At 43.1% G+C, this 18,813-nt stretch overlaps 2 protein-coding genes and 1 long non-coding RNA gene across 5 annotated transcripts; 2 read left to right on the plus strand and 1 right to left on the minus strand.

The window, feature by feature from the left end:
* The first annotated feature begins 535 nt into the window (after positions 1-535).
* Positions 536-7,620, plus strand: LOC141779443 (single-strand DNA endonuclease ASTE1-like). Its single transcript, XM_074654276.1, has 6 exons — positions 536-1,049; positions 3,672-4,510; positions 5,267-5,566; positions 6,013-6,217; positions 6,370-6,508; positions 6,606-7,620. The coding sequence occupies exons 1-6, from the start codon at positions 923-925 to the stop codon at positions 6,913-6,915; spliced, it is 1,920 nt and encodes a 639-aa protein (XP_074510377.1). The 5' UTR covers positions 536-922; the 3' UTR covers positions 6,916-7,620.
* On the minus strand, positions 1,800-11,745 carry LOC141779444 (uncharacterized). Its single transcript, XR_012596297.1, has 3 exons — positions 11,714-11,745; positions 2,170-2,295; positions 1,800-1,941 (listed from the first exon to the last, which is right to left on the minus strand). It is a non-coding gene; the product is annotated as an uncharacterized LOC141779444 (long non-coding RNA).
* LOC141779440 (single-strand DNA endonuclease ASTE1-like) lies at positions 10,150-18,164 on the plus strand. Of its 3 annotated transcripts, none has more exons than XM_074654272.1 (6): positions 10,150-10,355; positions 14,192-15,030; positions 15,800-16,105; positions 16,532-16,736; positions 16,905-17,043; positions 17,159-18,164. In XM_074654272.1, the coding sequence occupies exons 1-6, from the start codon at positions 10,229-10,231 to the stop codon at positions 17,568-17,570; spliced, it is 2,028 nt and encodes a 675-aa protein (XP_074510373.1). In that variant the 5' UTR covers positions 10,150-10,228; the 3' UTR covers positions 17,571-18,164. The 3 variants fall into 3 exon arrangements, with proteins under 3 accessions (XP_074510373.1, XP_074510375.1, XP_074510374.1); XM_074654274.1 differs by lacking the exon at positions 10,150-10,355 and adding an exon at positions 12,101-12,213; XM_074654273.1 differs by lacking the exon at positions 10,150-10,355 and adding an exon at positions 13,595-13,816.
* The last annotated feature ends 649 nt before the right edge of the window (positions 18,165-18,813 follow it).

The raw sequence follows: 18,813 nt of genomic DNA on the forward strand, positions 1-18,813 counted from the left end.
TTTTTTTTATTCTTCTCTGAGCTCAAAAATGTCATCATGTAATATCACCTTTATATCCATTGTAGTGGCTATCTTTAGTCTTCATACTTCTATCTTCGTCTTAACTTACTTTCTGTCATTAACCACACTTCAAGGACGACATCACAATGTTTTACGCGTTGAGTCGGCCCGGTAGCAACGCCAACGGCAACGGTAAAACAACCGTGTTGCTCCGCCGGTAACTCAATGACTTTTCACAATAAAAGTCATTTCACAAATTGTGAATGAATTATATGATATGGAACTGTTAACCCATAGGATAAGAACACAAGAGGAGCAATGTCGAGAGAAGTGGGAGAAATGGACAATGTTTACATGTCAACGACAGGATGAGGAAATTAACCATTGAATATGTCATAGTAATAAGAAAACTTTGTAGAGACAGGGCAATCTATATCCTTTCATGTTTTTTGTTTTGTTATATTGTTCTATGTGTGTGTTGTCTTTCTGTCATGGAAAAGCAATAAAAACAAAGTATCAAAAAAAAAAAGTCATTTCACAATAAAAGTTCACTTCCTGTCCCTAAGTCACGTGTGTACGGAAGCCTCACAGGACTAAACTCAAATTCACAGTGGTAAACATACAGGAAGGAATCACCATATATAGTCATAATATTCTCTCACATTTAACTGAAATATATTTCTCACTGAACTTCAGCAAATAATATTATCAAAACAATAAACATAAACTTGGCACTAGTAAATGGTGCTTACATCCATATTCATATACTTGTATAAATGTGTAAAACCCTGCAGCAGTCTTGTGGACACCTGCTGAGAATCACAAGGTGTGATGTCTGGAAAATGAAACTTAAGGAAACTGAGACGGAGCAGCGGACTATAAGAGCGTCTGGGAGCGGCTCCTCGGCTCAATGTGACCGAGGATGGGAGTCCAAAGCCTGACCTCTCTGCTGAAGAACCACCCAAATATCTACAAGTACGTCCCGTTCAGCGGGAGCAAGCTGGTGGTCGACGGCTGTAACCTCCTCTACCTGCTCTACTTCAGCTCAGGTACGACCACCAGGTACTCTAGTACTACTAGTACTAGTAGTACTACTACAGTACTGTAACCTCCACTACCTGTCCTACTTCCACTCAGGGACGACCAGGACCAATTTATTATTATTAATTTATTATTTATTATTTATTATTTATTATTATTACTCTAGTACTACTAGTAAAGTAGGGTCAGACCCGGGAGCAATGCAAAGATTTCCTACATATAGTAGATCTACTAAAGTTGTTCAGCTGGACATGTGGCAACTGTTGGATAATTTAAGAACTTGTCCAAACATAATATAATTAGTTTAGATTTCATTTAGTTTGCTAATTGCTTGATAATGTAATGAACTAGGACTGAGTTTGTTACTTTATAACAGAGAGAAAAACAGATGTGCTTGCGGCCCCGTGAGGTGGTCGGCTTACTATTAACTCGGTGTGTTTCTGTGTAACGTATCGGCGGATGTCTCTCTCATTCAGCAGACTTGTTATGCTCGTTTCACTACGTTGTCCATCACCGTCCCGTCATCTACCTATGTTTTCTTCCTCACCGCGGACGGTCAGGACTAGAGCTCGATGTCTCGCCACATATCCGTGTTGATCGTCTATCGTTCACCTCCAGTGTGTCTGAAATCATTCCTGCTGCCATCCCACAGGTTGTTTATGAGCCACGGAGACCTGTGACAGTTACATCACGGACTGAGCGTACTCATTTGCAACCGAACAGGTTTGTCCCGCCCCGGTTGTTAGCGACTCCGACTCCGACAGGTCCTGACCTGGTTGCAAAGGCGGGTCGATCAACGCGGGTTAACCCTTTCATACACACAACCAACCCTGGTTCAACCCTGGTTGAGTCCTCAGTGTGAAAGGGGTAGTACTACTAGTACTACTACAGTACTATAACCTCCTCTACCTGCTCTACTACCACTCAGGTACAACCAGGTACTCTAGTACTACTAGTACTACTACAGTACTGTAACCTCCTCTACCTGCTCTACTACCACTCAGGTATGACCAGGTACTCTAGTACTACTAGTACTACTACAGTACTGTAACCTCCTCTACCTGCTCTACTACCACTCAGGTATGACCAGGTACTCTAGTACTACTAGTACTACTACAGTACTGTAACCTCCTCTACCTGCTCTACTACCACTCAGGTATGACCATTACTCTACTACTACTACAGTACAGTACTCTCTAGTACTACTACAGTACAGTACCCTCTAGTACTACTAGAGTACAGTTTGGGTGTAACCTCCTCTACCTGCTCTGCTTCCACTCAGGACAGATACTCTGACTGCAGTATGGGACGCAAGTACTACTTTGATACTGTACTCTACTAGAGTAGAGTACTACACTAGATGCAGTGTAGGTGAGGAAATATACTTTACTGTATATTTTGATTATCTGATACTTGTTAAGGCTGCTGTCAGAGTCAAGTCAAACTTCATGTAGTACTCTACTCTAGTACTACTAGAGTAAAGTACTACAGGTGAGGAAATACAGTATACTTTACTGTATATTTTAATGATCAGATACTTGTTAAGGCTGCTTTCAGATGGAAACCTCTTATCTCCATAAAGTCAAACTTTATTGTTTTTTTATGTAACCTTTATTAAACCAGGTGGTTCCTTCAGATTAAATCTTTACTTAAAACTCACCAGTACAAACTATCAGATACCATCTCTTACAACCACACAGGGACATACCTGTTGTTTTTTATTTCGGCGTCCCTGTTAACAGGTTAGAGCAGCCACACAGCGTCTCAGCTGGTGTGAATGCCCAACGCCTGTATCACGCAGCCACCACGCCAAGTGTCCCAAGGCTATTTATCTATTTCTTCATCTGGATGACGTCATTCATTTATGAGTTTTTATGAGGCAACTTCAAGCCAGGTCACTTTAGCAGCACAATGATCACATTATTACATATTATTAAGTGATTATTAAGTTATTAACACAACTCCTTTAATCCATCACCATGCATCCTATTTTATAAGATGAGAATCAAAGTATCTTTAAAATCTCATATTTCATTGGATAAAAACTAACTAAGTACATTTACTCAAGTACTGTACTTTTACTTTACTTGAGTATTTCCATTTTCTGTTAATTTCAAATATTGTACTTTTTACTCCACTACAACATGGACGGTCCATGACGAGCCTATCACAGTACCACAGACGTCCAGTTGGGTTCAGATCAGGCAGGCTGTTAAAACAAGGTAACTATAGGTCACTATAGTTACCTTGCTACCTAGTTAGTTACCTATAGTTACCTTGTTACCTGGTTACCTAGTTAGCTTTAGTTACCTAGTTAGTCATCTATAGTTACCTAGTTAGTAAGTTAGCTTTAGTTAACTATAGTTAACTAAAGCTAACTAACTAGGTAAGGTCCTTTGTTTCATCCTAGGGGCAGCTGTGGCTCAAGGGGCGGCTGTGGCTCAGAGGGTAGAGCACTAGAAATGCACTATAAATACAAGTCCATTTACCTTTTACCATCCTTTGGTTGATCCTTTGTTTCAACCTTTGGTTGATCCTTTGATTGATCCTTTGATTGATCCTTTGGTTGATCCTTTGTTTCATCCTTTGATTGATCCTTTGATTGATCCTTTGGTTGATCCTTTGGTCAGGTCTGGACCAGAACCACGGTGGGGAGTATGCTGCGTTTGAGGTCCAGATTGAGAAGTTCATCAAAGCCCTCAGAGACTGCGGGATCGAGCCGCACGTGGTGCTGGACGGATGCTCGGACTACACCGACAAGAAGCTCCAGACCTTGAAGCTAAAAGCCTTAAGTCGTATCAAGAAGGCCCATCAAGCGGCGGAGGGCAACAGCCAGGAGGGCATCCTGCCACAGCTGGTCAAGCTGGTGTTCAAACAGACGCTGGCCCGGCTGGAGGTACCGGTGGCTCAGTGCTACTGGGAGGCTGACCAGGAGATTGCTGCCCTGGCCAGGGAGTGGCGGTGCCCGGTGCTTTCCGATGACAGCGACTTCTACATCTTCGACCTCCCGGCGGGGCTGCTGCCCCTCTCGGACTTCCAGTGGGAGGCGGTGGAGCAGAGTGGCTCGCAGAGCTACATCCCCTGTAAGAGCTACAACACCTCCAGCTTCTGCAACTTCTTCAGCATCCAGCGCCAGCTCCTGCCCGCCTTCGCTGCCTTGGCCGGGAATGATTACGTGAATCTGCAGAAGATGACGTCGCCCATCAACTGGGCTCAGTTTGCCCCTAAAGGCAAAGGCGTTGGGACAACAGGCCGGCTGAAGGGGCTGCTCTGCTGGCTGAGGGCCTTCCAGCAGCCTCAGGAGGCCTTGAAGGCGGCGCTGGGGCTGATGGGAGATCTGAGCAGGAAGACGAAGGAGGAGGTACTGAAGGGCCTGTATCTGGGGATGAAGGAGTACCAGCTCCCTCCCAGCTCCCTGAAGAGGTTCTTCATCCAAGGGGAGGCACCTCCTCTCCCAGCAGTGGAACAAGTAATACAATCCTTTACTGTAAATGTTGTTATGGAAGACCTGTCTGTCTGTCTGTCTGTCTGTCTGTCTGTCTGTCTGTCAACTAACCTTCTGCTAACAGCAGCCGTGAGTCATTGGCTGCTGTTAGCAGAAGGTTAAACTATTAGCAACCCTTTCTCTCCATCTCTGAAACGCTTCGCCGATATTGAACGACTCTCTTTTTGATTGACTTTACTGAAGGATAGTTAACTATAGGCATCCAAAGATTTATACGCCCTCAATTTATCTTTACAGCGCTGCTGTTGGCCACCAGCCCGCTGGTCGGACGGCTGGCTACTTAGCTAACTTAGCTTGCTAATTCCACCATGCTGTCATGAAACACAGAAAATGAGCTGAACAAAGTTGTCCCTCATCTGGTGATAGCACTGTGCTTTCCTACGCTGTGACAAGAGTGTGTGGATGAAGTAGTTTCCAGCGGCGTAGGGTTCAGCTAATCTGGTCTCATTGGTTAATGTTAACTTTCTCAACTAACACTCGTGATCCTGGAGAGTGAATGACAGAACATATTGAGAGAAACTAGTATTGTCTTCAGCCATTGTTAAAAAAAAACAAGCCAACAATAGTTGCCAGCCAGCGTTAACTAACGTGTTCAGAGAATTATTCTGCCTCCACTGAACGCTCCGTCCACTAAACACCTCATCATGGTTACTAACAGAGGGGGGTCTATAGTACTGAAGTACACTTGTAATAAGTACATTGTGTCCTGTCCTCCTGAAGGTGACGGATCTGGTTCCAGACTGGATCCGGCTGCCGCTGACCCAGGCCCGGCTGACTGATGACATCCTGGACGTGCTGCTGCTGCGGAGGATGTCCCTCAGCTACCCCGTGGATCACGCCGACATGCCCAGCGCTCACCTGACCTCCAGGCCGCTCCGCCAGGTGATGTACGGGCTGCTGCTGGGCGACGGGCCGGAGGTGGAGGAGCGAGACAGAGACGGCCTCGAGCTGAGGTTCATCCCAGTCCGACCTGCAATCACCGACGCCACTCAGCAGCTGACACTCAGCTCACTGGATCAGGTGAAGATTAGCCGGCGCCATTTTCAAAAACACTAACAATTTCCCTTTCAGAAATGTCAGGAAGTAAACAACGCTCAATACACAGTCATCAGACTGAACTGAACTGGACTCAACTGGACTGAGCTGGACTGAGCTGGACTGAACTGGACCGAGCTGAACCGGGTCACGCTGACATTATTATTAAATACACATAAACCATCACCTCACTACAAACTGAAGTAGCTGTGCAGATATCAAACCAATCCTTGTATTTAATATGTTTAATATGAATTAATCTAAATTAAGTTCAGGCTAACTTTTATACATTTAAGATAAAACACTTTATGAAAAGGTTTGTGTTGGTCGGGGAGATCTGTATATTCTGATGACATTGTGTTGTCTTCTACTGTGAGTTTTATTAATGTTTTAATGACACTGACCCTCCTCCTCCTGTGTGGTGGTCCCAGGCTGAGCCCTCCCAGCGTCTACTGATCTTACTGGGAGCTCTGGGAGTGACGGAGGACTCTCTGAGCCGCCTGCCGTCTCAGCTGCGCCTCCCGGCGGCCGCCACCTGCTACTGGCTGCAGAGAGCTCAGCCTCCTCCGGACCAGGAGGTGGTGAATGCTCTGCTGCTGGGACTGAGTACTGGAGACGCCCTGAGACACACAGCAGGTAATAAACAGGTTATAAACACTGTTATGATCAGGTTATAAACACTAACACCTGGGACTGAGTACTGGAGACGCCACGAGACACACAGGAGGTTATAAACACTAACACCTGAGGTTACGATCAGGTATGTGATGTGTGTGTGTGTGGTTCAGCTCTGCAGATTCAGCGCCACAGACAGAAGCTGGACGCCACCGTGAATCATGCCTTAAACCAATGGCAGTCCTGCCTGAATGTCAGCGTCCAGCTGAACCAGCTGCTGGGGTTCCCCCTACCTGAACCACACATTGCCAGGTGAGTCTCCACCACCTACACCTGTTACAGTAGTACTTTGTTTCAGTAAAAGTACTACTACTGCACAGTAAAAGTACTGTGTTACTCTGTTGTCCAGGTTGTATGAGGGGAAACTGGTCCACCAGCTGATACTCAGGATGAGGTCTGGAGGAAAGCTGAGGCCCTTTGTGAAGACGGATCGCTCAGGTGTGAAACGGTACCAAACCATGCAGGCTGTCGTCCACCAGTTTCACACTTGGGAGGCGCTGGCGCCGTCAGAGACCCAGGAGAGAGCTCCACAGCGCAACCCTTTGGACGACCTGCCCGCCACCCTGCAGCAGCTCTTCCTCCTGGACGAAGATGAGGACTTGGAGGCGAGCAGCTTGGTCAGAATTGAGGAGGATCTGCACCTGAACCACCTGGTGTAATTGAAATCTCGGTACCGAGCTAAAGAGAGAAAGAACCGGTGCAAGAACCCAGAACTGTCCCGTAAACAGGAGTGCCGGGGCTGGGACCTCCTCTGATCCATCAGACTTTTATTCATCATTCAGTCTCTGACTGCTGAATGTTTCAATCTTTTGTAAAACTTTTAAATTCTTAAGCTCTCTGAGTTTTTCTTCACTTCTCTGCCACTCAGGGACGAATGTTTCTCATTTAGGCTTCAGGAGTGAAAATGTGTCAATTTCTTCATATTTTTCAGTATTCATCTGATATTATTATTATTTTTATTTGAACTCAATGAGATAAGAAAGTAGGAATACTAATAAGGAAATGTTAAATCTGTGGTTTTATGGTGTAAAATTATATTTCTTATGTCTGACACGTGAATAAAGTTTAGATTTGTATATTGTATGTACACAGTGAAAATATGAATATAAACAAAGTGAGCTCCTTTAAAAGATTTATAAAATTTTAATAAACATTTTATTCTCATCCACACACACAGGTCATAAAAGAGCAGATAAAGAGAGTCTGGGGTGTGATAGGCTGAATTCACTTTTATCTTTTTCTTAAATATTCAGTTTACAACGATATAAGATAAGGTATTATAAATTCTCACATTTAAGGAGCTATAATGAGGGAATGGTCGACACTTCAAATGCTTAAAAAATAAAATTATCATTTTGATAAACTCATTGAGTTTGTTGCAGACCTTTTTGTTTTAATTGTCAGAAAATATAGAATAATATTTTCAGCTGAGTGACATTTTAAAGCTGCTTTCAGTCCAAAACCTGAAAATATTTAATTTACTACAACAAACTAAGAAGAGATTCAGAATATTGTCATTTTTGCTTGAAAAATGAAGATAAATAGATTATTCAATTTGTTGCTGTTTAATTTTCTGTCGATCGACTTTTCGATGAGAAATTATTGATTGGAAACACTTTGACAGACTTTTGTTATTTCTGGTTTGTTTACAAAATGATTCCAAAACATTAATGCCGATAAAGAATAAAAAAGTAATTATTCACAATAATTTTCAGTTAGTCTGGAAACAGAATATTTAATGAAATATTTGAAAAATAGGTATAAAAGTGTTAAGATTTTATTTAACTAATTATCTTTAAAAGTTTTATTTAAGTTTGACAGATTCAATTTAGACTGTAGCAGCAACTAGTGATTATTTCATTATTGATTCATCTGCTGATATTAACTGGATAAATCACTGGTTTGTACGGTATATGAAATGACGACGTTAAAATCAAACATGCATTATGATCCAAACCAGATGTTGAATGGAAATATACATATGTGACTAAATCAAAATAATTAAAAAACAAATTCAGATTTCAATTCCCATGTTGTTAAAAGCATTATTGCTGCCAAAATCAAAATTAAATTAATATTAAATTGAAAAATCATTTTCCAGTCTACTCCTAAACATAACACTGCCTTAAAGGGACTATTTGTAACTTTCAGAATTGCTTGTTAACAGCGACACCTGTGGCCGTTAAGTCAATGAAAGTCAGCGGCTGATTCGTGCTTGTGCTCGCTCTACAGACATGAACGAGCATCGCTCAAAACAGTGAGGCGACACACGTCAGCTAAAACCACAATATCACTCTATATTTCACCTGCTTGGCAGTAATGTTAGCTGACCAGATGAAGGTCTCTCCATGAATCACTGCTGATCCTAGTGTTGGCTTTTCCTGCTTCAGCCTCCCGACCACGGCCGGAGGAAACAGGGGAGACACGAGATAACGTTTCTCGCTGCGGAGCCCCGTCACTTCACAAAACACGGAAAACCTCTGTTGGTCTGGAGGAGCTGCAGCATTTATTTCTGCACAAACGTCCGCTGTACATTCACTAGATATTCTCAGAGCTAAACTAACTTTTCTGCAGTGTGTAGTGTGTAGCGCATGCACGTGAGGTTGAGCGGGCTGAGTGAAAGCAAGCAGACAGCCGGCAGGCAGAAGAGCAGAGGAGCAGAGTACAGCAGAGACTCCGGCCCTGGAGATCAAAGCTACGGTCTCCCCCGCGTACTACTACCGCGGCCAACACTGTTTAACAGACGGGCTTCACTAGATATAACTTTGCGGTTTTGGTGCTTCCGTGTAGTTTGTGTGGGAATCTTGTCTGAACAGCGTAGCCACACGCGAGTGCTTATATGCGGGCACGCATGGGACACCGACCCGGGTGATTTATACGTGTAAGAAGTTACAAACAGTCCCTTTAAATTAATATTTTTTAAAAGTAAAAAATGGGCCATTTTTAATCAACACATTTAAGTATAATGATGTCTGATAGGAGAGTTGCTCCACATTAGATTTATTCTAACATTAGTGTTTATTTCATTTACAGACACAGTGACGATGGACCTGTATGAGTCGGCCTGATGGGCATAATGAGTGTGTGTGTGTGTGTGTGTGTGTGTGTGTGTGTGTGTGTGTGTGTGTGTGAAATGGTAAACCAACTTTATCTGTTTTCAGCTGTTTCATCACACTAACTGGTTCCAGCTCTCAGTCCAACTGGACTTTACTGTGCCTTTACTCTCAGCGTTATAACAGTTTCAGGGTTCCCCTCTACTGTCAGTGGTATAACAGTTTCAGGGTTCCCTTCTAGGTTTCACTTTCCTTTCCCAAACTCTCTCTTGTTTTTGTAGAAGTTGTTATTGGTTTACAACAGATGCAGTTACTGATATGCAGGTACTTAGCACGTTAACTCAAGCACTGTACTGAAGTACATATTGAGGTACTTGTACTTTAATTGACTATTTAGATGTTCAGCTCTTTTCTACTTCTTCTCCTATAGTAGACTACTTTAACTACATTTAGATGATATACTGACATACTTTTACTTCACTAAGGTTTTAGAATGCAGTACTAGTATTTTGTACACAGTGTGTATTAGTACTTTTATTGTTATTACTGTTTTTTTGTTTTGTTTCTGATGTCTTTGTTCTGTGTGATGTCACATCTTTTGGAAAATCAATAAAAAGTGAATTACAAAAAAAAAAAGATCGATATTGATAATAAAAGAAGGTCAGAAAGGACAGAAAGTCTCCTAATAAAACCATGTTGTCTCCGTGTGTTTTCTTCTTCTCTGAGCTCATAAATTTAAGCAGGTAACATAACCTTTATATCCATATTCATATACTTGTATAAATGTGTAAAACCCTGGTGGACACCTGCTGAGAATCACAAGGTGTGATGTCTGGAAAATGAAACTTAAGGAAGCTGAGACGGAGCAGCGGACTATAAGAGCGTCTAGGAGCGGCTCCTTGGCTCAATGTGACCGAGGATGGGAGTCCAAAGCCTGACCTCTCTGCTGGAGAACAACCGGAGGATCTACCGGGACGTCCAGTTCAGGAGGAGCCGGCTGGTGGTCGACGGCTGTAACCTCCTCTACCTGCTCTATTTCAGCTCAGGTACGACCACCACGTACTCTAGTACTACTAGTACTACTACAATACTACTACATTCACTCAGAGACGACCAGGACCAATTTATTATTATTAATTTATTATTTATTATTTATTATTTATTATGTATTATTATTACTTTAGTACTACTAGTAAAGTAGGGTAAGACCCGGGAGCAATGCATTAGCTCAGGTGTTAGAACAGGTGGGGGGTTACACCTCTGGAGGATTACAGAGAGAGGAGATGATAGTGACATCATCAATGTGAGCAAAAACATAAAATGTCACAGAATGATGCATGTTTTTGAGTTACAGTGTAAATATAGTACAAACAGCATTTTTAGCTTTATAAAATGTTAACTATGTTGTATGTATGGAGCTGTAATGTATGCAAACACATACAGATTTACAGTATCTATTCATCAACATGAACCTTTTTTACTCTGCCTATCTACAGTACACATTTAACATATATTAGACTCGTTGTGTTATCTAATATGATCACATAGGCTACAGTACATTTACAAAAGGATTAGAAACTTTTGAAGACTGAAATGTATATTACACTCACTCCACCATCCCAGCAAAGATTTCCTACATATAGTAGATCTACTAAAGTTGTTCAGCTGGACATGTGGCAACTGTTGGATAATGGAAGAACTTGTCCAAACATAATAAAATTAGTTTATATTTCATTTAGTTTGCTAATTGCTTGATAATGTAATGAACTAGGACTGAGTTTGTTACTTTATAAAAGAGAGAACAGGCGACAGATGGATCTGTTTGCAGGTTTATTTTAAAGATAAAAAGTTAAAAAGGTAAAATAGAAGATGTGCAAACACGCTTTATAAACAGATGCGCGCACAGCTGGCGGTACCGCGAGGTGGTCGGCTTATTATTAACGCGGTGTGTTTCTGTGTAACGTATCGGCGGATGTCTCTCTCATTCAGCAGACTTGTTATGCTCGTTTCACTACGTTGTCCATCACCGTCCCGTCATCTACCTATGTTTTCTTCCTCACCGCGGACGGTCAGGACTAGAGCTCGATGTCTCGCCACATATCCGTGTTGATCGTCTATCGTTCATCTCCGGTGTGTCTGAAATCATTCCTGCTGCCATCCCACAGGTTGTTTATGAGCCACAGCAACCTATGACCTGTGACAGTTACGTCGGGGACTGTGCGTCCTCATTTGCAACCGAACAGGTTTGTCCCGCCCCGGTTGTTAGTGACTCACCTCTCGACCTGGTCGCAAAGGCGAGTCAATCAACGCGGGTTAACCCTTTCATACACACAACCAACCCTGGTTCAACCCTGGTTGAGTCCTCAGTGTGAAAGGGGTAGTACTACTAGTAAAGTACTGTAACCTCCTCTACCTGCTCTACTTCCACTCAGGTACAACCAGGTACTACAGTACTCTCTAGTACTACTACAGTACTGTAACCTCCTCTACCTGCTCTACTACCACTCAGGTACGACCATTACTCTAGTACTACTACAGTACAGTGTTCTCTAGTACTACTACAGTACAGTACTTTCTAGTACTACTATAGTACAGTACCCTCTAGTACTACTACAGTACAGTACTTTCTAGTACTACTACAGTACAGTACTCTCTAGTACTACTACAGTACAGTACTTTCTAGTACTACTACAGTACAGTACCCTCTAGTACTACTACAGTACAGTACCCTCTAGTACTACTACAGTACAGTACCCTCTAGTACTACTACAGTACATTTCGGGTGTAACCTCCTCTACCTGCTCTGCTTCCACTCAGGACAGATACTCTGACTGCAGTACTGGACGCAAGTACTACTTTGATACTGTACTCTGCTAGAGTAGAGTACTACACTAGATACACTAGGTGAGGAAATATACTTTACTGTATATTTTGATTATCAGGTACTTGTTAAGGCTGCTTTCAGAGTCAAGTCAAACTTCATGTAGTACTCTACTCTAGTACTACTAGAGTAAAGTACTACAGGTGAGGAAATACAGTATACTTTACTGTATATTTTAATGATCAGATACTTGTTACGGCTGCTTTCAGATGGAAACCTCTTATCTCCATAAAGTCAAACTTCATTGTTTTTTTAATGTAACCTTTATTAAACCAGGTAGTTCCTTCAGATTAAGTCGGTCCTGAAAACTCACCAGTACAAACCATCAGATACCATCTCTTACAACCACACAGGGACATTATATTTATCTATTTCTTCATCTGGATGACGTCATTCATTTATGAGTTTTTATGAGGCAACTTCAAGCCAGGTCACTTTAGCAGCACAATGATCACATTATTACATATTATTAAGTGATTATTAAGTTATTAACACAACTCCTTTAATTCATCACCATGCATCCTATTTTATAAGATGAGAATCAAAGTATCTTTAAAATTTCATATTTCATTGGATAAAAACTAACTAAGTACATTTACTCAAGTACTGTACTTTTACTTTACTTGAGTATTTCCATTTTCTGTTAATTTCAAATATTGTACTTTTTACTCCACTACAACATGGACGGTCCATGACGAGCCTATCACAGTACCACAGACGTCCAGTTGGGTTCAGATCAGGCAGGCTGTTAAAACAACTATAACTATAGGTCACTAAGTAACTAAAGCTAACTAACTAGGTAACTATAGCTAACTAGGCAACCAGGTAACAATGTAACTATAGGTAACTAATTAGTTAGCTATAGCTAACTAGGTAACAATATAACTATAGGTAACTAAAACAAACTAACTACAGTAGGTAACTATAAGTAACTAGGTAACTAAGTAACTAAAGCAAACTAACTAGGTAACTATAGGTAACAATATGTAACTAGGTAACTATAGGTAACTAGGTAACTATAGGCAACTATAGGTAATTAACTAAATAACTATGGGTAACTATAGGTAACTATAGATTATTAGGTAACCAGGTAACACAGTAACTATAGGTAACAAGGTAACTAGGTAACCATAGGTAACTAACTACGTACTAGGCAACAAGTAATCATGTAACTAAAGTTAACTAACTAGGTAACTTTAGGTAGCCAGGCAGCTCTGTAACTATGGGTAACTAGGTAACTATATGTAACTAACTATGTTACTTTAGGTAACTATATGTAACTAGGTAACCAGGTAACAAGGTAAATAAAGCTAACTACCGTGGCAACTATTGGTAACTAGGTAACCAGGTAACGGGCAGGATGTCGGTCTGGTGTTTCATTTGGTTGATCCTTTGGTTGATTCCTTGGTTGATCCCTTGGTTGATCTTTTGTTTCATCCTTTGGTTGTTCCTTTATTTCATCCTTTGGTTGATCCTTTGTTTCATCCTAGGGGCGGCTGTGGCTCAGAGGGTAGAGCAGGTCGTCCACCAATCGGAAGGTCGATCCCTGGCTGCTCCGGGTCACATGTCAATGTGTCCTTGAGCAAGACACTAAACCCTAAATTGCTCCCGAAGGCATAGCCATCGGTGTGTGAATGAGTATTTAGATTAGATCCTGATGGGCAAAGTTGGCACCTTGCATGGCAGCCTCTGCCACCAGTGTATGAATTTGTGTGTGAATGGGTGAATGCTGACATGTAGGGTAAAGCGCTTTGAGTGGTCGGAAGACTAGAAATGCGCTATAAATACAAGTCCATTTACCATTTACCATCCTTTGGTTGATCCTTTGTTTTATCCTTTGGTTGATCCTTGATTTCATCCTTTAGTTGATCCTTTGTTTCATCCTTTGGTTGATCCTTTGGTGGATCCTTTGTTTTATCCTTTGGTTGATCCTTGATTTCATCCTTTAGTTGATCCTTTGTTTCATCCTTTGGTTGATCCTTTGGTTGATCCTTTGGTCAGGTCTGGACCAGAACCACGGTGGGGAGTATGCTGCATTTGAGATCCTGATTGAGAAGTTCATAAAAGCCCTCAGAGACTGCGGGATCATGCCGTACGTGGTGCTGGACGGAGGCTCGGACTACACCGACAAGAAGCTTCAGACCAAGATGCTACGAGCCGTAAGTTGTATCAAGAGGGCCCATCGAGCGGCGGAGGGCAACAGGCAGGAAGGCATCCTGCCACAGCTGATCAAGCTGGTGTTCAAACAGACGCTGGCCCGGCTGGAGGTACCGGTGGCTCAGTGCTACTGGGAGGCTGACCAGGAGATTGCTGCCCTGGCCAAGGAGTGGCGGTGCCCGGTGCTTTCCAATGACAGCGACTTCTACATCTTCGACCTCCCGGCGGGGCTGCTGCCTATCTCGGACTTCAAGTGGGAGGCGGTGGAGCAGAGTGGCTCGCAGAGCTACATCCCCTGTAAGAGCTACAACACCTCCAGCTTCTGCATCTTCTTCGACATCCAGCGCCAGCTCCTGCCCGCCTTCGCTGCCTTGGCCGGGAATGATTACGTGAAGCTGCAGAAGATGACGTCGCCCATCAACTGGGCTCAGTTTGCCCCTGAAGGCAAAGGCGTTGGGTCAACAGGCCGGCTGGAGGGGCTGCTCTGCTGGCTGAAGGCCTTCCAGCGGCCTCAGGAGGCCTTGGAGGCGGCGCTGGGGCTGATGGAAGATCTGAGCAGGAAGACGAAAGAGAAGGTACTGAAGGGCCTGTATCTGGGGATGAAGGAGTACCAGCTCCCTCCCAGCTCCCTGGAGAGGTTCTTCATCCACGGGACGGCACCTCCTCTCCCAGCAGTGGAACAAGTAATACAATCCTTTACTGTAAATGTTGTTATGGAAGACCTGTCTGTCTGTCTGTCTGTCTGTCTGTCTGTCTGTCTGTCTGTCAACTAACCTTCTGCTAACAGCAGCCGTGAGCCATTGGCTGCTGTTAGCAGAAGGTTAAACTATTAGCAACCCTTTCTCTCCATCTCTGAAACGCTTCTCCGATATTGTACGACTCTCTTTTTGACTGACTTTACTGAAGGATAGTTAACTATAGACATCCAAAGATTTACAGTATACGCCCTCAATTTATCTTTACAGCGCTGCTGTTGGCCACCAGCCCGCTGGTCGGACGGCTGGCTACTTAGCTAACTTAGCTTGCTAATTCCACCATGCTGTCATGCAACACAGAAAATGAGCTGAACAAAGTTGTCCCTCATCTGGTGATAGCACTGTGCTTTCCTACGCTGTGACAAGAGTGTGTGGATGAAGTAGTCTCCAGCGGCGTAGGGTTCAGCTAATCTGGTCTCATTGGTTAATGTTAACTTTCTCAACTAACACTCGTGATCCTGGAGAGTGAGTGACAGTACACATTGAGAGAAACTAGTATTGTCTTCAGCCATTGTTAAAAAAAAACAAGCCGACAATAGTTGCTAGCCAGCGTTAACTAACGTGTTCAGAGAATTATTCTGCCTCCACTGAACGCTCCGTCCACTAAACACCTCATCATGGTTACTAACAGAGGGGGAGGGGTCTATAGTACTGAAGTACACTTGTAATAAGTACACTGTGTCCTGTCCTCCTGAAGGTGACGGATCTGGTTCCAGACTGGACCCGGCTGCCGCTGACCCAGGCCCGGCTGACTGCACACATCCTGGACGTGCTGCTGCTGCGGAGGATGACCCTCAGCTACCCCGTGGATCACGCCAACATGCCCAGCGCTCACCTGACCTCCAGGCCGCTCCGCCAGGTGATGTACGGGCTGCTGCTGGGCGACGGGCCGGAGGTGGAGGTGAAGGAGCGAGACAGAGACGGCCTCGAGCTGAGGATCATCCCAGTCCGACCCGCTATCACCGACGCCACTCAGCAGCTGACACTCAGCTCACTGGATCAGGTGAAGATTAGCTGGCACCATTTTCAAAAACACGAACAATTTCCCTTTCAGAAATGTCAGGAAGTAAACAACGCTCAATACACAGTCATCAGACTGAACTGAACTGGACTGAACTGGACTGAGCTGGACCGGGTCAAGCTGACATTATTATTAAATACACACATTACACATAAACCATCACCTCACTACAAACTGAAGCATCTGTGCAGATATCAAACCAATCCTTGTATTTAATATGTTTAATATGAATTAATCTACATTGAAGTTCAGGTTAACTTTTATACATTTAAGATAAAACACTTTATGAAAAGGTTTGTGTTGGTCGGGGAGATCTGTATATTCTGATGACATTGTGTTGTCTTCTACTGTGAGTTTTATTAATGTTTTAATGACACTGACCCTCCTCCTCCTGTGTGGTGGTCCCAGGCTGAGCCCTCCCAGCGTCTACTGGTCTTACTGGGAGCTCTGGGAGTGACCGAGGACTCTCTGAGCTGCCTACCGTCTCAGCTGCGCCTCCCGGTGGCTGCCACCTGCTACTGGCTGCAGAGAGCTCAGCCTCCTCCGGACCAGGAGGTGGTGAAGGCTCTGCTGCTGGGACTGAGTACTGGAGATGCCCTGAGACACACAGCAGGTAATAAACAGGTTATAAACATTGTTACCATCAGGTTATAAACACTGTTATGATCAGGTTATAAACACTAACACGTGGGACTGGAGACGCCACGAGACACACAGGAGGTTATAAACACTAACACCTGAGGTTACGATCAGGTATGTGATGTGTGTGTGTGTGGTTCAGCTCTGCAGATTCAGCGCCACAGACAGAAGCTGGACGCCGTCGTGAATCATGCCATAAACCAATGGCAGTCCTGCCTGAAGGTCAGCGTCAAGCTGAACCAGCTGCTGGGGCTCCCCCTACCTGAACCACACATCGCCAGGTGAGTCTCCACCACCTACACCTGTTACAGTAGTACTCTGTTTCAGTAAAAGTACTAATACTGCACAGTAAAATACTTTGTGATAGTGAAAGTACTGTGTTACTCTGTTGTCCAGGTTGTATGAGGGGACACTGGTCCACCAGCTGATCCTCAGGATGAGGTCTGGAGGAAAGCAGAGGCACTTTGCGAAGAGGGATCGCTCAGGTGTGAAACAGTACCAAACCATGCAGGCTGTCGTCCATCAGTTTCACACTCGGGAGGCGCCGGCACCGTCAGAGACCCAGGAGAGAGCGGCGGCTCCACAGCGCAACCCTTTGGACGACCTGACCGGCACCCTGCAGCAGCTCTTCCTCCGGGACGAAGATGCGGAATTGGAGGCGAGCAGCTCGGTCAGAGTCGAGGAGGATCTGGACCTGAACCACTTGGTGTCGGTGAAATCTCGGTACCGAGCTAAGGAGAGAAAGAACCGGTGCAAGAACCCAGAACTGGCCCGTAAACAGGAGTGCCGGGGCTGGGACCTCCTCTGATCCATCAGACTTTTATTCATCATTCAGTCTCTGACTGCTGAATGTTTCAATCTTTTGTAAAACTTTTAAATTCTTCAGCTCTCTGAGTTTTTGTTCACTTCTCTGCTACGAATGTTTCTCATTTAGGATTCAGGAGTGAAAATGTGTAAATTTCCTCATATTTTTCAGTATTTATCTGATATTATTTTTATTTGAACTCAATGAAGTAAGAAAGAAGGACTCTAAAGAGTCTTAGGTCATTCAGTCACTGACTGTTGGAGTCTAAAGACTATTCAGATTTGATTCACTTCCATTTATAGCTGCACTTTGTTCTTTTAAATGTTTCAATCTTTTGTAAAACGTTTTTAATTCTTCAACTTTCTGAGTTTTTATTCACTTCTATTACTCAGGTACTCAGGTTTCTCGTTTAGGCTTCAGGAGTGAAAATGTGTCAATTTCTTCATATTTTTCAGTATTTATCTGATATTATTATTTTTATTTGAACACAATCAGATAAGAAAGTAGGAATACAAATAAGGAAATGTTAAATCTGTTGTTTTATGGTGTAAAATTATATTTCTTATGTCTGACACGTGAATAAAGTTTATTTATATATATTGTACACACAGTGAAAATATGAATAGAAACAAAGTGAGCTCCTTTAAAAGATTTATAAAATTTTAATATACATTGTATTCTCATCCACACACACGGGTTGGATAAAAGAGCAGATAAAGAGAGTCGGAGGTGTGACAGTGACAGTGTCTTCGTCCGCCGTCTCCGTCCTCAGCGGTCGTTTCTTTAGTTTTGGTGTTGAAGCTAAAACAGATGAAACTTTTGCTGCTGAGAGTTAAACCAGCCGACTTAACTTAAAATGTGAAACTGGTAGTTTTTGTTTCAGCGCTGCTCATTTTTAATTCTAAAACTAAATACAAGAATTAGCTGTAAATATCAGACCGACTTTAGACAGGCGCGTCTTTAAATCCCTCTAAAAACTGATTTGTATTAATGTCCTTTCAGAGTTTGTGGGCTGAATTCACTTTTATCTTTTTCTTAAATATTCAGTTTATAACGATATAAGATAAAGTATTATAAATCCTCACATTTAAGGAGCTACGAGGGAATGGTCGACACTTCAAATGCTAAAATTATCATTGAGTTTGTTGCAGACCTTTTTGTTTTAATTGTCAGAAAATATAGAATAATATTTTCAGCTGAGTGACATTTTGAAGCTGCTTTCAGTCCAAAACCTGAAAATAATTAA

Source organism: Sebastes fasciatus, chromosome 12, assembly GCF_043250625.1.
Source record: "Sebastes fasciatus isolate fSebFas1 chromosome 12, fSebFas1.pri, whole genome shotgun sequence".
NCBI classification, from domain to species: domain Eukaryota; kingdom Metazoa; phylum Chordata; class Actinopteri; order Perciformes; family Sebastidae; genus Sebastes; species Sebastes fasciatus.